Source organism: Lucilia sericata, unplaced genomic scaffold (assembly GCF_015586225.1).
Source record: "Lucilia sericata isolate MDLA Ls3-8-SP2 unplaced genomic scaffold, ASM1558622v1 Contig000749F_arrow, whole genome shotgun sequence".
Classification (NCBI taxonomy): Eukaryota; Metazoa; Arthropoda; class Insecta; order Diptera; family Calliphoridae; genus Lucilia; species Lucilia sericata.
Window position 1 is genome coordinate 195,786 of NW_023994746.1, and position 23,072 is coordinate 218,857.

General features: G+C 28.6%; 1 protein-coding gene across 3 annotated transcripts; it reads left to right on the top strand.

The window, feature by feature from the left end:
• The first annotated feature begins 522 nt into the window (after positions 1-522).
• LOC119607787 (box A-binding factor-like) lies at positions 523-22,494 on the top strand. Of its 3 annotated transcripts, none has more exons than XM_037961895.1 (7): positions 523-3,156; positions 16,001-16,379; positions 16,467-16,689; positions 19,511-19,683; positions 20,379-20,543; positions 20,647-20,815; positions 20,964-22,494. In XM_037961895.1, exons 1-7 carry the CDS (start codon positions 752-754, stop codon positions 22,079-22,081), a joined length of 4,632 nt encoding a protein of 1,543 aa, XP_037817823.1. In that variant the 5' UTR covers positions 523-751; the 3' UTR covers positions 22,082-22,494. The 3 variants fall into 3 exon arrangements, with proteins under 3 accessions (XP_037817823.1, XP_037817825.1, XP_037817826.1); XM_037961897.1 differs by lacking the exon at positions 19,511-19,683 and adding an exon at positions 20,056-20,183; XM_037961898.1 differs by having other exon boundaries at positions 21,389-22,357.
• Positions 22,495-23,072: the final 578 nt, after the last annotated feature.

The window sequence follows — 23,072 nt, forward strand, 5'->3', positions numbered from 1 at the left end:
GTGATTTTTTATTATTGTTGTTGGTTTTGAAACAAGACAAAAAAAAAACAAAACAAATGGTTAAACACAAGACCAAAAGGGCGTTACTAAAACAGATAAAGATTTCAAATGTGGGAAAAAGCAGGCCAGGAATATAACCAATCCCAAATACTATAAGCCAGATAAAGAGAGGAATATAAGAGGTGAATATTTTAAAACAAAACAAAATTTCAACACTCAGTAAACAGCAAAAGAGAGTAAGAGAGTGAGAGAGGGTGCGATCAAGAGAAATGGATGATTCATAAAAACAAAAGGAAAACATAAAACGGTAAAACAAAAACACAGAGAGAGAGAGTGTATTAATATTATTAATTAAAAGGGAAAATAACAAAATAAATATAAAAATGGTGGATTTTTAATGAAGTTTTTTTTTTTTTTAATAAAATGTTTTATATTAAAAACAGACTAAAGATGAAAGACGGAATGAAATTAATAAGAGATTAAGGGAATGGAGGCTTAAAACATGAGATGCTGACTAACAGTTTTAAGAAAAAACTCAAAACGTCAAGTTTGAATTGAAACGAAACGCGGATTAAATTTTGTTTTTTTGTTAAACACAACTTAGGAATTTGTTAAATTAAACATTAACTATTTAGTTAATATATAAATTGTTATTTTGTAATTTCTAATAAATAATAATAAAATGTTTTAAGTGTTTTTGTTGCTGATAAAATATAAGAATTTTTTATTTGAAATATTGTTTACATAAATCATGAAATGTGCCAATAATCGTAATTTACCTCTAACCTCTAAAGTAGCTAAAACCAAAAATCGTGTTAATACTAATAGCAGCAGCAGTAATAATTCTTTATTAACAAATGCTGCCAATATGAAAATCACCAAAGCTATAGTAAATTCTAAACAAAATCGTAAATTAACAAATAAAGGATTAACTTCATTGACGACAACAACAGCAAGTCAGTCATTATTAAATAATCTACAACAATACCAAACACAACAACAGCAGCAAACGAACTATGAAAGAGAAAATGAAATACAAGACAAAGGATCAAAAGAATCCTTTTTTAATACAAAACAGGAACAGTTAACAAACTGTTTAAATAATGTTGGGCTACAGAAAGAGATAGAATGTGAAAAAGAGGGAAGATCATCCCTGCAACAGCAGCAAACACCGTTAAACTCCATAGCCACAACAACAACGGCAAATACTACCCTCATAAATACAATAAATTCGGATATACAAAGAAATACAACAACAAGAAGAAATTCACCAACACCAGAACAACAACAACAAGGAATAACAATAACAGAAAGAGAGCAACAGGCAACAACAACAACAACTGCTACTACCAGCGTTGTACACAATGAGTTTTTAGGTTCTGCAACGGCGACAACGGCAACGATCACCACCACACCAACTACGAATTTGAATTTATCGTCTTTGGCTGCTAAGGCACCACAATTCATATCAGTTGTCAACGAAACATCAAACCAAACAGTGTTACGTACATCAGCGACGAACATAAACGAAGTACAAAATACACAAAATTTGAAAAACGACGAACAGACACCAAAGATAAACACAATTATAACCACAACAGCAGCGTCTCCAACAACGATAACGAATAATAATTTAGCAACAACAGTCGCTAACATAAATGACGAAGCTAAAGATCATTATCATAATAAAAAATTCTCAAATACGAATATAAATGAGCAAAAATTAGAAAATTCTCATAAAAATTATACAAATAATAACAATAATAATAATAATAAAAGTGACGTTTCAGAAAGTGTTAACAATAATAATAAAAACAACAATAATGATAATAACAGTGTTGAAACGTTAGCCAATCAGCAAAAATTAATTAATAATACTAATAGTGATAATAATACAAATAAAACAGTGATAAATCGTGTTATAACTACAACAACAACAGCAACAACATCAGCAGCAACACCCACAAATTCATTAGAAAATTTAAATGATAATAACACAACAACAACAGCAACAAATAATGCAAAAAATCTTCTAAATAATAACAACAACAACAACACAGCTCCACAAAATTATCGTGGCGCTAATAATTCAGTGATAATAACAAATTACAATAGCAACAACAATAATAATAATAACACTAATTCTCAAATCCCACAAAGTTCTCTTTATACAACAAGTGAATATATAGCCACCGATAATATACTCAATGCCTCTAGCAATGATCCAAATTTAAATTTGGCAGTTATAGGTTCTACGGCACATTTAACATCACAACAACCCTCACCCTTAACTGGAGCCCAATTGCAGGCGCAATTACCACAACATCACCCCTCTAATACGGAACATTGGTTAAATTCTTATAACTCCTGTGCCTATGATTTATCTTTGAATCATACTCCCTCTAACGGAGATAATACGAATAAAGATTTAATAAATCTGCAGCTTTTTTCGCCGTTGGCTCAATTACATCATACGGCGGCCCATCATAATCCCCATCATTCAGCTAGTACAGCCTATTTTACCAGCTCGGGTCATTTAATAAATCCTGCCAATAGCAGTAGCGTTACTCCTTCTACCACCAATTATTTACACGACGACAATATGCGATCAAATCTAGGACTCTACACCACCACCTATAATCCTCATCACGAGCTTGTGCATCATCATCATCATCCTTTAATGGGTGTGCAAAATGTTAGTGCCTCTGCTCATACACCAACCAGCATAGATGAGGTTATACAGGACACTTTAAAAGATGAATGCCTGGAAGATCATCATACTGGTGTTAGCTATTTAACACTTTCAAGCTCTGTTGATGTTCAATCCCTAAAGGATTCCTATCATTCGGCCAATTTAACCGAATTAACACATTTACCCTCTATTGCTCCCGCCCATTTGCAAAGCTCTTCACCGCATCATCATTTACAGAGTATACATCATTTACATCATAATAATTCGGCCAGTTCGGGTGCTGAATCTCCTTCACCTTCATCGGCTTTATCGCAGTCGGGTGATATGGCTACTTTGCAAAGTTTTACCCAGTTAACGAATGCCAGTGCTGCGGGTCATCGTGATATCTATACTATGTTGACGGGACCCGATCAATCGCAGCTGTTCAATTTCACCTCACCACCTTCACCGGGACTATCGAATAGGTAAGTAAAAGATTCTTTGGACCCTTGAAAAAGTAATAGTTTTTGAAGTATTAATATATTCCTAGTATTGATGAAAATATCAATTACAAAACTTCGTTGTATCAATTAAAGTTTGTATTTTTCCTCCATTTTAAAATAATCTCTAAATTTAATTGCTTAAACTAATTTCTTAATAAATAATTTAATCAATATTTGTTTTAAGCAATAAACTAGCAAAAGACTAAACAAACAGCGAAACAATTAAAATTTTAATTGAAATTACAATCAATAAACACAAATAATGTTTTTCCCTCCATTTTCGTAATTGGTTTTCCTAGAAAATATTCTGTCATCTATAACATTTCAAGTGCACGTGCTTCTTTTTAAGTCTCAACACTAAACAATAGTTTCATACTATTTCCATAATATTTTTCAATAATTGTAACCTGATTTGTTTTACAGTTATATGCACTTTCAATGACTACAACAACAACAAAAAATAACCTTTTATTCCAAATGACTAATAGAAATTATACTCTTTTGTTTTTTTTTAAATTCATAGTATTTTTTCAATATTTTTTTTTAAAGTAATGAAATTTATTACGGTGATTTTTTGTTAAAAAAATAATGAATCAAAAGTACAAAGATTTTCAGTTAGTAAGTAGTTTTTTATGGCTTTTCTGTACGCCTCATATTTCCTGGGAGTTGTTTTTTTTTCATAGGCATTCAGTCAGTCACACTTAAATTAGCTAATTCAGGTGTTTTTCGAATATGATGTTTTCTTGTTGTTTTTGTTTTACAACTTAGTTTGCCATTCCGTCGGTAGAAGACCCCCTTCTTTTATAGCTTTGAGTTTAAAATTTATTGGTTGAGGTCGAATAAATAGTTGGACAAATTTCCTATCCTACGGACCAGTCTATTGATTAAGGAGTAGTTTATTGACTATTTTTTGATTAGTCTATTTGAAACAGTCTGTTGACTAGTTTATGGATTAGACTATTAACTAGTCTATGGACTAGGTTATTGGCTAGTCTATAGACTAGCATATTGACTAGTCTATAGACTAGCATATTGACTAGTCTATGGACTAGCCTATTGACTAGTCCTTTGACTAATCTTTGTACTAGGCTATTGACTATTCTATAGAATAGGCTTTTGACTAGTTTAGGCACCAGGTCATTGACTAGTCTTTGGACTAGTTCATTGATTAATCTATTTACTAGTCCTTTAACTATTCTATTGGCTAGTCTATGGACTAGCCTATTGACTATTGTTTGGACTAGGCTATAGACTAATCTATAGACTAGGCTATTGATTAGTTTATGGACTAGGCTATTGACTAGTTTAGGGACCAGTCTATTGACTAGTCTATGGACAAGGCTAGTGACTTGTTCATTGACTAGTCTATGGACTATCCAATTGACTAGTCCTTTGAATAGCCTTTGACTAGGCTATTGACTAGTCTATTGAGTAGTCTATGGACTAGTCTATTGACTAGTCTGTTGGCTAGTCTTTGGGCTAGGTTATTGACTAGACTAGACTATGGACTATCCTATTGATTAGTTTATTGATAATCTTTTGACTATTCTATTGAGTAGTCTACGGACTAGTCTATGAACTTTCCAATTGACTAGTTCATTGACAAGTCTATTGACTAGTCCTTTGACTATTCTGTTGACTAGCCTATTGACTAGTCCTATGTCTAGGCTATTGACTATTCTATAGACTAGGCTATTGAATAGTTTAGGGACCAGTCTATTGATTAGTTTAGGGGCCAGTCTATTGACTAGTCTATGGACCAGGCTATTGACGAGTTCATTGACTATTATATTGACAAGTTCTTTGACTATTCTATTGACTAGTCTATGGACTAGTCCATTGACCAGTCTATGGACTAGACTATTGACTAGTTCTTTGACTATTCTCTGGACTAGTCTATTGAATATTTCATTGACTATGCTATGGACTAGGCTATTGGCTAGTCTATGGACTAGTACTCTGACTAGTCCGTGGAATAGAGGACTAGTCACTTGACTAATGTATAGACTAGTATGTTGGCTCGTCTATGAACTGGTCCATGTACTCGTCTTTGGACTGGTCTATATAGATAACTTCGGGCTGTTATTGCAGGCAATCTTCACGATTTCACTCGAATTTTCAGAGATTTACTACTAAAGCAAGTTTAATAACAAAATAAAGCTTAATATATATAAATCTAGAAGTTGTTCGTTTAAGATTGATTAAAGCATAAAACATAAACTTTGGATTAACTTATAATACCCTCCCATTTAAGGTAGGGTATTTTCTCATATAATTTTATATATAAACAACTATTTATACAATTTCTACAATGATGCTGTACGACAATTTTAAAAAACTATATGGTTTTTTATATATTTATAAACAATAAAAAAACAATACAAACTAGACATTTGCAATTAAATAATTCAATATTAATATTTCAATATTTCAAAATATTGTTTTTTTCACAAATTACCTTTAAAAAGAAAAAAAAAAATAACCATTAAAGAATTTTATGTTCACCACAAAAACCTCATTTTTAAACAAAATTAAAACTGCAACTGTTTTTTTTTTTGAATTCATATTTTGTTTGTAATTTATTTATTTGAAATAAATTTTCACACTGTGGGTTTTGGTTTGAAAAAAACAACCAACAACAATAAATGTAAATAAACAATTATGAATACAAACTCATACATTTAATGCCAAATAGCCTAAATAAACTTTAGTTTTTGTTGTTGGAAATTTCAAATTGTTTGCTATTTTTCAGTTGCTGGCGGCAGACATATAATAATTATTCACAAACATACAAACATATTTACAATTTGAATTTTCAAAACTTAAAATAAGAAAAAAATTTCGAGTTTTAAATAACCATATAGAGTTTCCTGCAAATTAATGTCTACGTAACACATTTTTTTTTTTCAAATGAAATTTTAAACTTAAATGTTTGTTACAACTAAAGTAAATTTAATACACCCCCTTAATAAAAACTATACACTAAAAGAAATTTCCTCGTTTTATAACAAGTTTCTTTATATTTATCTCATATTTTCAACACCTGGTCACCTTTAGTTTTTCAGTTTCATTTAATCATTTAATTTAGTTTTTAGTTCTTGTTTTGATAACTTTTTTTAAAACGTGTTAATTTAACAATTTTTATTTAAAAATTTCTCTACCCTCTTCCCCTTGTATTACTTTTGTCATCCCGCATTTTATACGGAAATTAGCCAAGTTTAGATTATTTAACTCTTTTTTTGGGTAAAGATATCTGTTGGACACACTTGAGCGACGTAATTGTGGCACGTGTTTGTGGCGTGCATGTGTTGCATTTTAAAAGAAAAAACTTAACCCGCATTCTACTAAATTTTTGGGGGGTTTTGTGCTAACCACTAGAAAATAGGTTTCCACCAAAAATTTAAATAAAGTTTGATGACATTTTATATGCAGTTCCAATAAAAACCAAGTTTGTTTAGAGGATAATTTATGAGTTAACACTTTTTTTCATTTAATGAACACCTGAAAGTTTACTGAATGTGTTTTTAAACCAAACTGTAGGGGTCTTACTTCTACCAATAAAGAAATGGACAATCGAGCAAATGTAAAGACAAACGCTTAAGCTAATCATTAAACAAAGTTAAAGTAAAACTACTCCTAATTGTTGAAGAATAGAAATAGACAATCTAGCAAATGTAACAGACAAACGCTTAAGCAAATCATTAAAAAAGTTTAAGAAAAACTCTTCATAATTGTTGAGCATCCTTTTCAGACCTTCTATTCGATTTAGATTTACAAACATTGCAAAATTTAAGTTTAATCTCAATGAAAGTTTTGCTTAAACTTTTAAATCTTAAATAGAGATCTGTTTTAATAAAAAGCTTTCTAATTAAAACTTAAGTTTAAACTAACATTGAATATTACAAAGCTCGGTGTTAGATTTCAGCTTTAAAAGTTTTAATTAAAGTGTTTATTAAAAAGCTAAGCCTAAAAATGGCAAATTTTCAGTTTTATCTCATCGAAAGTTTAACTTGAATTTGTAAATCTTAAATATATGTAGCTAAAGTTTTATTATATTTAGATCTGTTTCCCTAAAAAGCTTTCAAATTAAAACTTTAGTTTAATTAAACATTGAATATTACAAAGCTCTGTGTTAGATTTCAGCTTAAAAAGTTTTAGCTAAAGTTTTGATTAAAAAGCTAAACTCTTTTATTTTATAAATTTTATATTGTAAAGCTTAAATTAAAGCTTTAGTTGAGTTCAAACTTTAGCTTTGATTTAAAAAGAATACTTTCAGTTTAATCAAATCATTACTTTCATATTGAAAAGCTCTAGCTATGTTTAAGAATATTTTGAGATTTAAAGTTTAATTTTAACTTTAAATTTAAGCTTTATTTAAAAATAAAACCTTCTATTAATCCACTATTACCTTTCAAGTTTTAAACAGAATTTCACAATTCAACACTAAAAAGCTTTAGATATACATAAGTCAATTTTAGATTTAAAAGTTAAAGCTCAATGATGGAACAGCTTTGATTAAAATTTAGTTTATTCAAAACTTGACTTTCACATTGAAAAGCTCTAAATTAAAACACAATTTTCGAATTCCACCTTGAAAAAGCTCTTGATATGCAGTAGACATATTCATATTCAAAACTTTAAGTTCAATGACTAATTTAATCTTTTGTGGAGTTAAAACTTAAGCTTTATTAAAAAGAAAAATTTAAATTTAATCAAATTTTGATTTTCATTTTGAAAAGCTCGTGATTAATACAAAATTTTAAAATTCCATACTCAAAAGCGCTAAATATGTAGCTTTGATTAAATTTCAATCAAACTTTGACTTTCATTCATAAAAAGCTTAAGATTATCTCAAAATTATTTTACTAGAACTTTGCTTAATAAGCAAACCTTCAGTTTCGTTAAAGCTTTTTGGAGTACACATTGAAAAGCTCTAAATATTAACAAGACAATTTCATATATAAAAGTTTTATCTGAATGATTATAATTTAATCTCTTGCGAAGTTTATTCGTTAACTTTTATTGAAAAAACTTTCAGTTTATTGAAAGCTTGCTTATCACATTTTAAAGCTTAAAAAATGAGATCTTAATTTCAGGTTTTAAAGCTAAAAATTCAATAGAAATTTATAAAAATCCACTGTAAATCTTTAATTTTTACTAGATCCTATTTCCTAAGCCTGTGATTTTCTTATATATCAAACTGATAAATAACAAGCTTCCATTTTAGAACTTTGATTTTAAACCGGAAAATAGCTATAGAAACTTTTAATAGGGTTTCAAAAGGTTTCACAGTTTTAAATCGGGCAAAGGTTGTCCCTATTTCAACATTCTGGAACTTACAACCCTTTTAAGTTTTATAACAGGCTTCGTCAGAGTTGGGCAAATGAGCTTTTTTAACTGGTTAGGTTTGTCTTTTGTGTACGCTTACGTATGTGTGAATGCAAGAGAGCTTTCTGTCTATCGCTGCTTTAAGGCAACGAAGAAGAAACATTTAATGACCACCACTGTTTTAGAGCTTTTGTTAAGCTTTTGCTTTTATATTCTCGGGAAAGATTGAAGAATAAGCTTTCTAACTGTTTACGTTTGTTTTGTGTGAAATCTAGAGAGCTTTTTTTGCCTATCTTTGATTTAAGGCAACATAGAATGGCTACCAGTGTTTTAAAGCTTTTAACAAGCTTTTGCTTTAAGATTTTAAAGATAAGCCTGCAAATATTAGAGTCAGATTTGAGATGCCAGATTTTCTTGCTTAACCTCTTGAACACCTCTAATATGATTTCTATGTAAAAAAAAATAGTTCATAGAGTAGATTTACAGTTATAAATTTTAATATAATGACCCATTTTCTGTTGAAGTTTAACTGGAAAACCTATTAAAAAGTGTGCTGCCTTTTAAAGAAGGCCTTTTGTATTTCTAAAGAATAATAATTTCATAAGAAACAACTTTTGTTTAATAACTGACTGCAAAAACTCAAGCTAAACTCATAAAACAAATACAACAATTGAAGCGTGGTTCAGAAAACAGAAGAAAATATGTGACTTTTTGCAAGATTCTAAACAAAACAGATTTTGTTTTATAAACAGCAAGAAAAAAATAATTTAAACAGAAAATACGTAATATTAACTTGTACAAATAAATAAATATATAAAAAAAACACTTCCTATATGCAAATATTACTAAAAATAATAAAACCATAATAATACTATTACGAATATTATAAACAAAACAATTTGTAAGATAAACCACAGAAGTAAAAGAAAACGTTTATGGTATTTCTGAGTTCATATTCTCTAGATTAAACACGCTTTTGATTTAGCTTTTTTCTTGTAGGTGTTTGGTTGTTTGGTTTAGAGGTAAATAGTATTATCTTTTAAAACGTTAAGGCATGGTAAATATTTTCAATATTTTTTTTTCTTAAAATTCTCATTAAAGTTATTGGAATTTTAACTAACTTTACACACACACACACTCTTATGTTAAATCTTAACTTTTATTTCAGTTGCAGTTTTGTTAATGTATTTCAACAAAAAGAAAACAAAACATATAGAAGATTTTGAAATTTGATTTGAATGGTTCTTTTCGTTTAGTCAATTATGACATTTTAACGCGCATTCACGTACAAGGTGTATAATTTTATGATTCTCATAACAACTACAACAACAATACAAACAAAATGTATACAAGAATATAGAAGTAATCTTAAATTCCATATGACATATTAGTATCAACTGTCATTAACTGCAGACTGTAAGCACGAGAGTTTGTATACAGTCTAAAAGACTGGCTAACTGACACTGTTCGGTCTGTTCGTTTCGGTTTAGAAATAGAAAATGTGTTTATAAGATTTTTCGTTGTCAAAGTGTGAAGTTCAGTTTTTGTGCCTAAACTTAGATTGAGTTTAAAATCGTTTAAAAATATACTACAAAACTTTTGAATGGACTTTAAGTAAAAAAAAATAAAAAATTTTTAAAATATTTGAAATCATGAAAATTTGAAAAAAAATTTTGTTTAATAAAATATCAGCAAAAATATTATAATTGTAATAAGGACTTTTTAAAAGAATTAAAATTATTTTATGAAATTGAAACTGAAATAATAACTTTAATAACATTTTATTTTAAAATTAAATCTTAATTAAAAAAAAATAATTTAATTTAAAATTAAACATAAATTAAAAAAATTTATCAACAAAGTGCTTCAAAAACTTAAACAAGTGATTAATACTTAAAGATTTTTTTTAAATATTTAGATTTAAAACCCAGTTCCTGGGATGACCCCTATAATGCTTTCGCATTTCTTAAACATTTAGTTCGATATCAGCAGATGCCAGTCCCTGGTATGACCCCATTAATGCTTTCGAACTTCTTATACATTTAGTTCGATATCAGCGGAAAACAAGTTCAATAGTTGAAACAGCATTTTTCCCCATATCAGCAGGACATAGAAGTTGAATATATATAGTTGAACACCAATTTTCTCAAGCTGCTTATTTTTGATCTTTACATATATGATTTTATAAGAGTTTCAATACTGCCCCTGAGCTATGAACAATAATATAACCAATATTTGGATATTGAGAATTTTTAAGCTCTACAAATATCCGATTTAAAGTGATTTTCTTAAACTTTTCTAAAGGATTGAGCTGCAACTCAGAACTCGAACCTGTCCTCCTCTAGTTTTAAAGATATTGTGTCCTTAAGTTTGTTTACGAATAAGGGACTTGTATAAGAGATCCAATACTGTACCAGAATTATTAACAGATTTGATCTAACATTATTAATATTGGTTATTGATTCCTTAAAATATTTAAAAAGTTTTGAACACATAACGATCTCTAAATTACAAAGGTCTACAAAATTTGAAAACAGAGTTAAAACCCAAAAACCCAATTAACTTTTCAAAGGGATTGAAGTGCTTTGAATCGGAAACTAACCTCAAAATTTCTCTCACTCTCTCGATCTTTAAATTACACAGGTCGAGAAAATTTGAAAACAGAGTTGAGACCCAAAAACCAAAGTAACTTTTCAAAAGGATAGCACTGCTTTGAATCGGAAGCGATCCTCATAATTACATTCTTACATAAGGTTTTTGAGATATCGTATTCCGAAAAACCTCAGATTTTTGGCAATTTTTTAGTTGTTATAACAGAGCGAAGACACCTTTATCTATAAATGTTCTAATGTAATCTGAAAAACCAATCTGTCGACTTTAAAATAAAGTTTAAATCTCGGTTATAACTTCTTTCTTCTTCGAAATATATTAATCTAAAGCATTAAATATCAGGTTTTTGAGATATCGTGTCCTAAATTAAAAAACCTCGAAGAGACCATTGCTTTTAACTTTTTACCTCACATCAGATTTTTGAGATATCGTGTCCTAAAGTTTGAAAAATGCCCGATTTTGACCATTTGAAACGTTAAAAGAATTATCTGTCGACTTTAAAATAAAGTTTTAAATTTTGTTATAACTTCTTTATTCTTCAAAATATCTTAACCTAAACCATTAAACATCAGTTTATAATACGTTATAATAGCGCTAAGATACCTCTATTTTTAAATGTTTGCCTCATAATTTTTCTCCCATATCAGATTTTTGAGTTATTGTGCCCTGAAGTTTGCAAAAAATTATCTGAAAGTCTAATCTATCGGCTTTAAAATATCTTAATCTAAAGCTTAAAACATGAGGTTTTTCTATTTATTCAGTATGTCCCTCTTAAATCCTCACAATCACCTAAACAACATGTTGTAAAATTTTTGACTGAATTTTTGCTGAAACCTTATTGTTTATAAATTTCAACAAAATATTTTTTTTATTTTGTATATTTTATACATTTGCGTATCTTTGAAATCTTTTGTCAGTTTCAAAAGATCTAAAGAATATTTAGAAAAGCTACTGTATTATTTTATTATAAACAATCCGAACATAGGATTTCAATGATTTATTTACACAAATCATCAAATTTCTTTAACAGGCCCAGAGAGAAAAACAAAAACTGAACTTATTAACATGGAGACCCACAAAAAAAGGGGCTAATATTTGTTAAAAGTATGCTACACAAAAGTATGGGAATATCAATCATAGCTGATGAAAGCAACATTAAAGAAAATAGTACTTTTTATAAAAAATACCTTTTTGTAAACTTATTATAATATAAACGGTACTAATACTTGTTGCAAACTGGGTAATTTATGAAAAAAATCTCGAATTTGAATACTTTCGAAAACCAGCAGGATCAAAACTGGTTGTCGACAATACGATCTACAGAAATAATGCAAATTTTCGTCTTTATTAAAAACTTACCTATTATATATAAACTGCTGATATTTGTCACAAATGGTGATCAAGTCAATTGGTGTAATCAGAGGCTTCATATGGCATGTAAAAGGCTTTACTGTACCGTTTCCTTAAGTCTACCATACCATAATATTTCTACGTTTTAATTAATCCATAACTCTGTCACAATTGTTGTTAATATACTGCTAAAAATTGCCAATTAATTTTGTTATTGTCTTTCGATATTAAACAAACATAGTGATGGTGGTCTTTTCGCTCACTGATCTTGTGCTGAAATTAAAGAATAAAATAATGTTTTTGATATTATGTGGACATGAATATATATAAACAAAAAAATGGACAAAAATATATAGTAAACAATTTTGAAAATTAAGCCAAAGAAAGAGGGAATAAGGAAATTGATAGTTAAAAAGTGGATACACCATTGCCTTTTATAAAACAGAAACTTTTTAAAGAAAAATTAATTATAAAGGGTCTTGAAAAAAATGTAGTATTTTAAAACAAAATATTTAAAAGAATTTTAAACAATTTAAAAGTAATTGCTTGGGGACACAAGTACCTTAATAAATAAAGTTTAAAATAATAAATTTAAAATAAAAACAAAAGGGATTTCTTAGAAAAAGTACTATTTTGGAAATTTATAACTAAAATTTGTATTATATGGTGAAATAATTTACTATAATAATGTTTCAAATGATAAATATTACTTTGGGACACAAATGTGTTCAAAAATAAAGTTCAAAATTACATAATTTTATAAGCTACTATATAAAGTACTAAAAAAAAGTACTTTTTTAAACCATAATGAATAAAAAATGTATGTCTTTTGTGCCTAATACCTGTCAAGCTTATAGCACTTAGGGGCACAAAAGTGTTAAAGAAATAAAGTTCAAAATTGAAATAGGTTTGTAAAAAGTACTATAAAAAGTAGTTTTTATAACATTTTAAATAAAAATTTTACTATTTTAGAAATAAAAACTAAAATTTTTATAATATTCTGAAATATTTTGTTAAAAATGTTGTTGAGAATGAAAAATATTACTTTGGGACATAAATCTGTTTAAAAATAAAGTTCAAAATTACAAAATCTTATGCTCTGCTATATTAAGTACTAAAAAAAGTACTTTTTCGAAACCACTGTGAATAAGAAACGTACGCATTTTGCGACTTATTCGTGTTTAGCTTATAGCACTTAGGGACACAAATGTGTTTAAGAAGTTTAAGTTCAAAATAGTAATAGTACTTTAAAAAGTACTTTTAAAAGCAGGGTAAATAAAAATCTTACTATTTTAGAAATACAAACTAAAATTTTAATAATATTCTGAAATAATTTGTTAAAAATGTTGTTGAGAATGAACACCATTACTTGGGGACATAAATGTGTTTAAAATAAAGTTAAAAAACCCATGCCCTTTAATATTAAGTACTAAAAAAGTACTTTAATATTAAGTACTAAAAAAGTACTTTTGTGAATAAGAAACGTACGCCTTTTGCGACTAATACGTGTTTAGCTTAAAGCACTTAGGGCTACAAATGTGTTAAAGAAGTGAAGTTCAAAAGGGCAATAGTACTGTAAAAAGTACTATAAAAAGTACTTTTTAAAACATGGTAGACAAAAATCTTCTTATTTTGAAATTAAAACTAAAATTTTTATTATATTCTGAAACAATTTGCTAAAATTTTTGTTGGAAATTATTAATATTACTTTGGGACACAAATGAGTTAAATAATTAAGTTCAAAATTACAAAATCTTATGCCCTATCATATTAAGTACTAAAAAAGTACTTTTTTGAAACCACTGTGAATAAGAAACGTACGCCTTTAGCGACTAATACGTGTTTAGCTTAAAGCACTTAGGGCTACAAATGTGTTAAAGAAGTAAAGTTCAAAATTGTAATAGTACTTTAAAAATTACTATAAAAAGTACTTTTTTATAACATGGTAAACAAAAATCTTCTTATTTTAGAAATTAAAACTAAATTTTTAATAATATTTTGAAATAATTTGTTAAAAATGTGGTTGAGAATGAAGACTATTGCTTGGGGACACAAATGTGTTCAAAAATATATTTCATAATTACAAAGCTTATGTTCTACTATATAAAGTACTAAAAAAGTACTTTTTTGAAACCACTGTGAATAAGAAACGTACGCCTTTTGCCACTTATTCGTGTTTAGCTTAAATCACTTAGGGGCACAAATGTGTTTAAGAAGTTTAAGTTCAAAATGGTAATCGCACTGTAAAAAGTACTTTTAAAAACTTACTATTTTACTAAAATTTTTATAATATTTTGAAATAATTTGTTAAAAATGTTGTTGAGAATGAAAAATATTACTTTGGGACACAAATGTGCTAACAAATTAAGTTCAAAATTACAAAATCTTATGCCCTACTACATAAAGTACTAAAAAAGTACTTTTTAAAAACATAGTGAATAAAAAACCTACATCTCTTGTGACTTATATTTGTTTAGCTTACAGCACATAGGGACACAAAAGTAGCAAAAAATTAACTTCCAAATGGCATTAGTAGTGTAAGAAGTACTGTAAAAAGTACTTTCTTATAACATTTTAAATAAAAATTTTACTATTTTCGAAATTAAAATTAGAATTTTTATAATATTTTGAAATAATGTGTTAAAAATGTTGTTGAGAATGAACACTATTACTTGGGGACACAAATGTGTTAAAAAAATAAGTCCAAAATTTTAAAATACCATGCTCTTTAATATTAAGTACTAAAAAAGTACTTTTTAAAACCATACTGAATAAAAAAACCTGTAACTTATACTTGTTTAGCTTATAGTACTTATGGACACAAATGAAGCAAAAAATTAAGTTTCTAATGCCATTAGAAGTGTAAAAAGTACTTTTTTGGCACTCAATTAGTACCAAAAAGTTAGGGGACAAGTTAAGGTTTTGTTTATAGAGTTTTAAGAAATATTTTCCGTTCAATTTAAAATCTTTATTAGATTTTAAATTATTTCTATAGTTAGCTTGACAAGTTTCTATAAAAGTACTTTATTTTTAGGTACTTTTTTTTGCTATTTATTTCTTTAGATTTCACATGTTTAGCAATTTAACTTGCAGTGCTATTAATATTATGAATAATTTTAAAAATATGTAATAAAAAATCAAATAAAAAAAAAACTAAAATTGTATGCGTTTTCTAACATCCGGTACGAAATAAAACAAACTTTCAACAAAATGAATATGTTTTTCTCCAATTATAATAATATGTACTTGAAAAACTATTGCTATAGGTAAATAATATTATATATTTTTAAAATACATACATACATATATAATAAATATTTCGAAAAAAAAAATGTTTTTAAAATGACATCATATTAAATTTGTTAAAAAAAAAAGTACTAAAAACAAAATACAAACAAATTTAAAGGCAAATTTTTTGAAAAACAAATACTTTGATACTTATATTTATATAAAAAAAAGAACTTTGATAAATTAAAAATAATAATTTTAAAGTAATAATTAAACAATTATTTTCTTTTATAAAAATTATGAATTGCAGTTCAGTGTATGCGGCACCTTTGCTAGCGTCAGCAGCCAATGGCATGCAGTATGGTATGCAGTCAACAGCCTCAGCTTCAACACCTCCGCCAACAGCCTCACAACATCATAGCTCTGGTTCAGGTGTAGCCACTACATCGAGTCAAAGTAATCATACTACCGCTGGGGCTTTAACAACTAACTCCAATAACAATAATCTCAATGAAACAAATTCTCATTCGGATGACTATGGTTCACCCAAAAGTACACAAAGTAATGGTGCTGGTGGTGGTGGTGGTACTTTGCCAGCATTCCAGCGTATAGCCACTACTTCCTATAATCAAAATACACATGCTTCAGCAGTCGATCGTTATGGCTCCTTGACTAATTATAGAACTCATGTAAGTTGCTTTAAAATACTCTACGTTTTTTTTTTCAAAATTTACTTTATTAAATATATTTTATTTTTCCTTTTCTTGACAATTTAGAACGATACTTGGTCTAGTCCTTATGAGGCCATTAGTTATGCTCCCTCTTCGGTGGTGGGTAATCAAGCTTTGAATAATGTCCTAACTGCCGCCAATACAAATGTTATACGTTCCGCTGTTAATGGTCGTACGGTCAGCTCATCAGCTGAGGTAACAAGTCCTGCTGCTGCTGCTACTAATTTAGTAGCAGCCCATTTGTCGGCCTCTGCCTCATTGTCAGCCAGTAAGTTTAAATTTAAATTTCAATTAATATTGTTTATTTTTTGTTTCGTAGTTAATTACTTTATTTATTATTTATATTAAAAACACGTATTTGCCTAGTATTATATATTAATTTAAACTGATAAGCTTTATATATTAATGTGTTCACACATACCAAAACAAAAAAAAAGAAGAAAAAGGCTATGACCTTTTTCTTAAAGCAGACAAACAGTATTTAAAATAATTTAAATATAATTTCAAGTTAATTTATTTATAAAAAAAAATATTTCAAAACGTTGAAAACCTATATTCTCTCAAGAAATTTCTTTTGAATTTCCCTGCCTTATGTATCTGTCCCTTCATTAACACGCATGTGTGGCCACATTAAAGAAAAACATAAATTTTGTGCTTATAAAAATTTCACACTTACTCAGTTTTCACAAAATTGTTGTTTGAGTATCCTTCAAAATTTAGGTAGATTTTAAGAAAATTTTCTTTTTCCTATTTACGTAACCTGTGTAAATGTGGTCTGGGTTTTGGTTTTTGTGTAAATATTTACTAGTTAAATAAAGGACTTTGTGAAACCATTTGTTGTTATAGATTTCCATACAGTTTTTTTCTATTTAAAATTAGTCTTTTGTAGTGGATTGGTTTTAGTTAACGACTTCCTTTTTAAAGCTACAACTAATTTGAATTTACTGTTCCTAAAGCCTAAAAAATGAACAAGATGTTAAAACCTTCAACTGCTTTCAACTTTTCACTTTCTGTACGTTTAAGTCACGTCTGAGTGTCTTCTAAAAGTCACTTGCATGTAACTAATTGATGGCTCTTCTGCGAGGAAAAGTTCTTCCAAACAAAACAACAATATAATTATACTCCAGCGATTAAATGTGAGAGCACATTCATCGTATTATCGCATGGAAGACAATTTCGAGTTTCGCTATAAAAAGTTGTTAGATAGATAGACAGACCAGACAGATGGATAGATAGATAGATAGATAGATAGATAGATAGATAGATAGATAGATAGATAGATAGATAGATAGATAGATAGATAGATAGATAGATAGATAGATAGATAGATAGATAGATAGATAGTAGATAGATAGATAAATAGATCGATAGACAGATAGATAGATAGATAGCTAGATAGATAGCTAGATATAAGATAGATAGATAGAAGATTAGATAGATAGATAGATAAGATCAGATAGATAGATAGATAGTAGATAGATAGATAGATAGCTAGATAAATAGATATGATAGATAGATAGATAGATAGATAGATAGATAGAGAGATAGATAGATAGATAGATAGATAGATAGATAGATAGATAGATAGATAGATAGATAGATAGATAGATAGATAGATAGATAGATAGATAGATGGATGGATAGATAGATAGATAGATAGATAGATAGATAGATAGATAGATAGATAGATAGATAGATAGATAGATAGATAGATAGATTAGATAGATAGATAGATGATAGATAGATAGTAAAAGTAGATAGATAGATAGATAGATAGATAGATAGATAGATAGATAGATAGATAGATAGATAGATAGATAGATAGATAGATAGATAGATAGATAGATAGATAGATAGATAGATAGATAGATAGATAGATATATAGATAGATAGATAGATAGATAGATAGATAGATAGATAGATAGATAGATAGATAGATAGATAGATAGATAGATAGATAGATAGATAGATAGATAGATAGATAGATAGATAGATAGATAGATAGATAGATAGATAGATAGATAGATAGATAGATAGATAGATAGATAGATAGCTTATTAGTTAGCTCGTTCTATCTTTCGTTTCTTCGTTAGTTTGAAGGATATATGTATGTTTCATCAAATCCAAATATACACATAGGCCTCCATCGGGCCTATCGGGAATTGAATCCTGTCCGACTGACTGGAACTCTACCTGAGGCTCACAATAAGCGAATTTAAACTTATCATTAAGTAATTTTTGGCTTCTTCAAAGCAAGTTTAAACGTTACAACTTTTTCTTTAAGTTTTTCCGGTTTCTTTCGTCAAATGATATCGGTCAAGTGGGTGCTAACAGTTGTAATTAAGAATTTTGAACCTCATAACATATTTTAATCATTTGAGCGAGTACTTAAAACAATAAAAAATATCCCTTTGAAAGTTTCCACAGTTTGATATCAAGAAATCTACTGTTACGATGATTAAAATCCGTCCAAATTTTTTCGATTTTAAGTTCCCTGAGTAACTGAATAGTAAGATACTAGCCCTAAGACTTAAAAGGTTTAAGAGAATAGTTTAAATATAATTAAGATAAAAGATCAAAAACTTACGTAGAAGCAATATTTCATTTAAAATATCAAAAAAATATCGTTTAGATTAGAGCCCCAAATAAATTAAACATGAATATTAACAATAACTTAAACTTAGTTTAAATTAAAAACTAACATACTCCTCCTTAAAATATGCTACTAATATTAATTTTATTCTTAAGCCTACAAATACTCTACATCAACTAACCTACTATCATTTTTTTATTTAAAATCATTCAACACTATTTATATTTCTTTTTTAAATCATTTAGAAAAACAAACAAATATTTATTATTTTTTATAATAAATTCAATTAATTTTTTTTTTTGATTTTGTTACACAATCACACATAATTTTTACTACAACAAAACAACAACAATAGGAACTATATAACTTTTTGTTTTTCATTAAATTATTAAGTAAAATTTTTTTTATGTTTTGGAAACGTTAAAATAGCAAAAAAAGAAACCCCAAACATTATAAATATTGATGGTATTTTGTTATGTGTCTATTATATTTGAAGCATTTTTTGATGCCGATTTTTTTACGGAGGGGCGAGAATGTGTCAATTGTGGTGCAATTTCAACTCCACTATGGCGACGTGATAATACCGGACATTATTTATGCAATGCGTGCGGTCTTTATCATAAAATGAACGGAATGAATCGTCCCTTAATTAAACCACCCAGAAGATTGGTAAATTATTTTACAGTAATTACAAAAAGAAAAACAAAATTTTTGAATTTATCTTTTATAATTTACAAAAAAAAAAATAAAGAAAATCAAGCTTATAGAAATCCTTTGCCCTTTGTTTTTAAAACGTTCTCGCTTCTTAAAAGTTTATAGTTTTGCAGAGATTAAAAAAAACCTAGAAAAATTAATTGAATTTATTATAAATATAAAATAACAAAAAAAATTAATATTTTAATAAGTTTTTTTTTTGTATTATTTTGAATGAATGCTTTAGTTAGTTTGTTAAAATTTTGTAGAAAAAAAATTAAATGCAATTAATTTTTTTTTGTTTGTTAAACATTTAATTAATGAAACAACTCAATCACTATATTACAGTGGCCGCTGAATCAGGCGGGGATTTCTATAAGACCTTTCCGTATACAAATCGGAACAGCAACAACAACAACAGCACTACCAACATTAAAGAGGAACATGTTGTTAGTCGTGCTACTTCGCGACGTCTGGTAGGTGTTTTTCTTAATATACGATTTGTTTTTTTATTTTTTCAAATTCAAAAATTTTGTTTTTTTCTAATTTTTGAGTATTTGATAATTGTCCAATTCACAATAGATTGTGCGATTGTGAATACGACAATTGTTTTTTAAGTTAGAAAACTTTTAATTAATTTTTGTTTTTTTTTTCTTAATTTTTTAATAAAGAGTGCCTCTAGAAGGGCTGGTTTGACTTGCTCCAATTGTTTGACTACCCAAACTTCTTTATGGCGTCGTAATCCCAATGGTGAACCGGTGTGTAATGCCTGTGGTCTCTATTACAAGCTGCATAGTGTTAAACGTCCCTTAACCATGAAAAAGGATACAATACAGGTAAATTTTTAAAGAAATTATACAATATTCTAAATTTTTCTAGAAAAGTTTTTATAAATTAAGAATTCCGAACTAAATTTTTATAAAATTTTTTCTTCAACAGACTCGCAAACGTAAACCCAAAGGCTGTAAAGCCGAAAAATTATCGAAAAAGCAAGCTGCCGCAAATGCAGCTCTTGCTGCGGCGTCTGAACAATCTATAAATGCCTCAAATAATACTCTCAATACTAGCACAGAAAGTGCCAACTTGAGCCTGCTCAATGGCGATCATGGTAAGTGTTAAACGAAAACTATAGCTCATCTCTCAGCATGCTTATTAATAATTTATCGTATTCTTCTCTTTTTTGTCTCTTTTCATATTGATTATCAATTTAATTGTCGTTTTATTGTGGGGTAAAAAAATTTATGTTTAAAATAAAGATATTAAACCTTTAACACAACAATTATTAAATGCATCAACATCATCACTAACACAATCGGCGGCTACATCACCCACCAATAGTATATCATCGCCTTGTCATAATAACAATAACAATAATCACAGCATGAATATGTCACCAACATCACCGTTAATGCAACAACAACAACAGCAACAGCAGCAATCACAACAGCTTAATAATATGGGTAATATGTCACCACAGCAATATCAGCAACAACATGCACAACAGCAGCAGCAGCAACAAATGTCACCCATAATGTTTCAACATCATCAACATCAAGCCTCATCTGCCTCTTCATCTCCCTCTAATCATTTAAATTCTAATAATAATAACAATAACAATACAACAACATTTAATCATAATGATAATGAAAATTTGAAATTTATGCAAAAATATATACAACAGCAACAGCAAGCGGAACAACAACAATTAATGAATACAACCACACCACAGCAACATACAACGAATACGCTAATGAATCCTCATTCACCCAGCAGCAGCAACAACAACACCACATCACCAACAGCAGCAGCTGCCAACAAATGTGCAACTCCCAACAACAACAACAATTCACAGACACAACAACAACAGCAGCAACAACAATATCTACAGCAACAATTACACCAACATCATCATCATCAACAGCAGCAACAACTATTAACAGCCAACAATCCTCATGGTCACCCAACCAATCTACATATGGGATCTAATCATCATAGTCCTATAAATTCCTATCATCCCGAACCACCAACCAACTCACCACCCACCTCTCCTGTCTATGAAACTTATGGTGAATTATTACCTTCCTCGAATGATCCCAATAACAGCATTAAAATCGAACAATTACATCAACATTTGGCTGAAGAGCAACAACACCAGCAGCACCAACAACAACAACAGCAAATCTTACACAGCCATTTAAATAATATGAGTCGTAGTCCCTCCATGGATGATGATTATGAATATCATCAATTTTTACTACAACGTCAGCAACATTTACACGATTTGCAACAGCAACAGTTTTTGCAATTCGTTCCACAACATTTGCATGATTTTAGTCGTAAGTTCGATAGGGAGACTGTAGTGAAAATGGAATAATTTTAAAGATGTTATTTAATCCGTTTCCAGTTGTTAGACTGGAGCTCGAAGGACCATATACATTTTCATTTCAGTCGTTACAAAACTTTGGTTTTTATAACTTTTAAAATTTCTATTTTAAAAGAAATGTTTAAACCCTTTTCTAGCTGAGGGAACTTATAAGTAACACTTCGTATAAATATTTTTACTATAGAAAGTTCTTGGAGCAACTGAAATGATATCTTAGTTCCGAAAGACTCGGTGCTATAAAATTTGCTTTCCACAAAAGGCTATTTATTGAAAAAAAAAAACTCTCAAAAAATTCGAATTATAATTCAAAAAACTCAATTTTAAAGGTTATGAGTTTCGAAGGAATTCTAAATTTTAACCAACTTTATCTGGTTATTGCCCAGGCATGGAAAATTAAGATTTTAAAATAGTACTAATTTATAAAAAGAGTATTTTTAACTTTTTAAAGTACTAAAGTTGAATAGATTATAGACTAGACTATGGACAGACCAGAGACTAGACTATAGACTAGACCAGAGACTAGACTATAGACTAGACTATAGACTAGACTATAGATAGACTTAGACTGACTATAGACTAGACTATAGACTAGACTATGACTAGACTATAGACTAGACTATAGACTAACTATAGACTAGACTATAGACTAGACTATAGACTAGACTATAGACTAGACTATAGACTAGACTATAGACTAGACTATAGACTAGACTATAGACTAGACTATAGACTAGACTATAGACTAGACTATAGACTAGACTATAGACTAGACTAATAGACTAGACTATAGACTAGACTTAGACTAGACTATAGACTAGACTATAGACTAGACTATAGACTAGACTATAGACTGACTATAGACTAGACTATAGACTAGACTATAGACTGACTATCGACTAGACTATAGACTAGACTATAGACTAGACTATAGACTAGAACTATAGACTAGACTATCGACTAGACTATAGACTAGACTATAGAC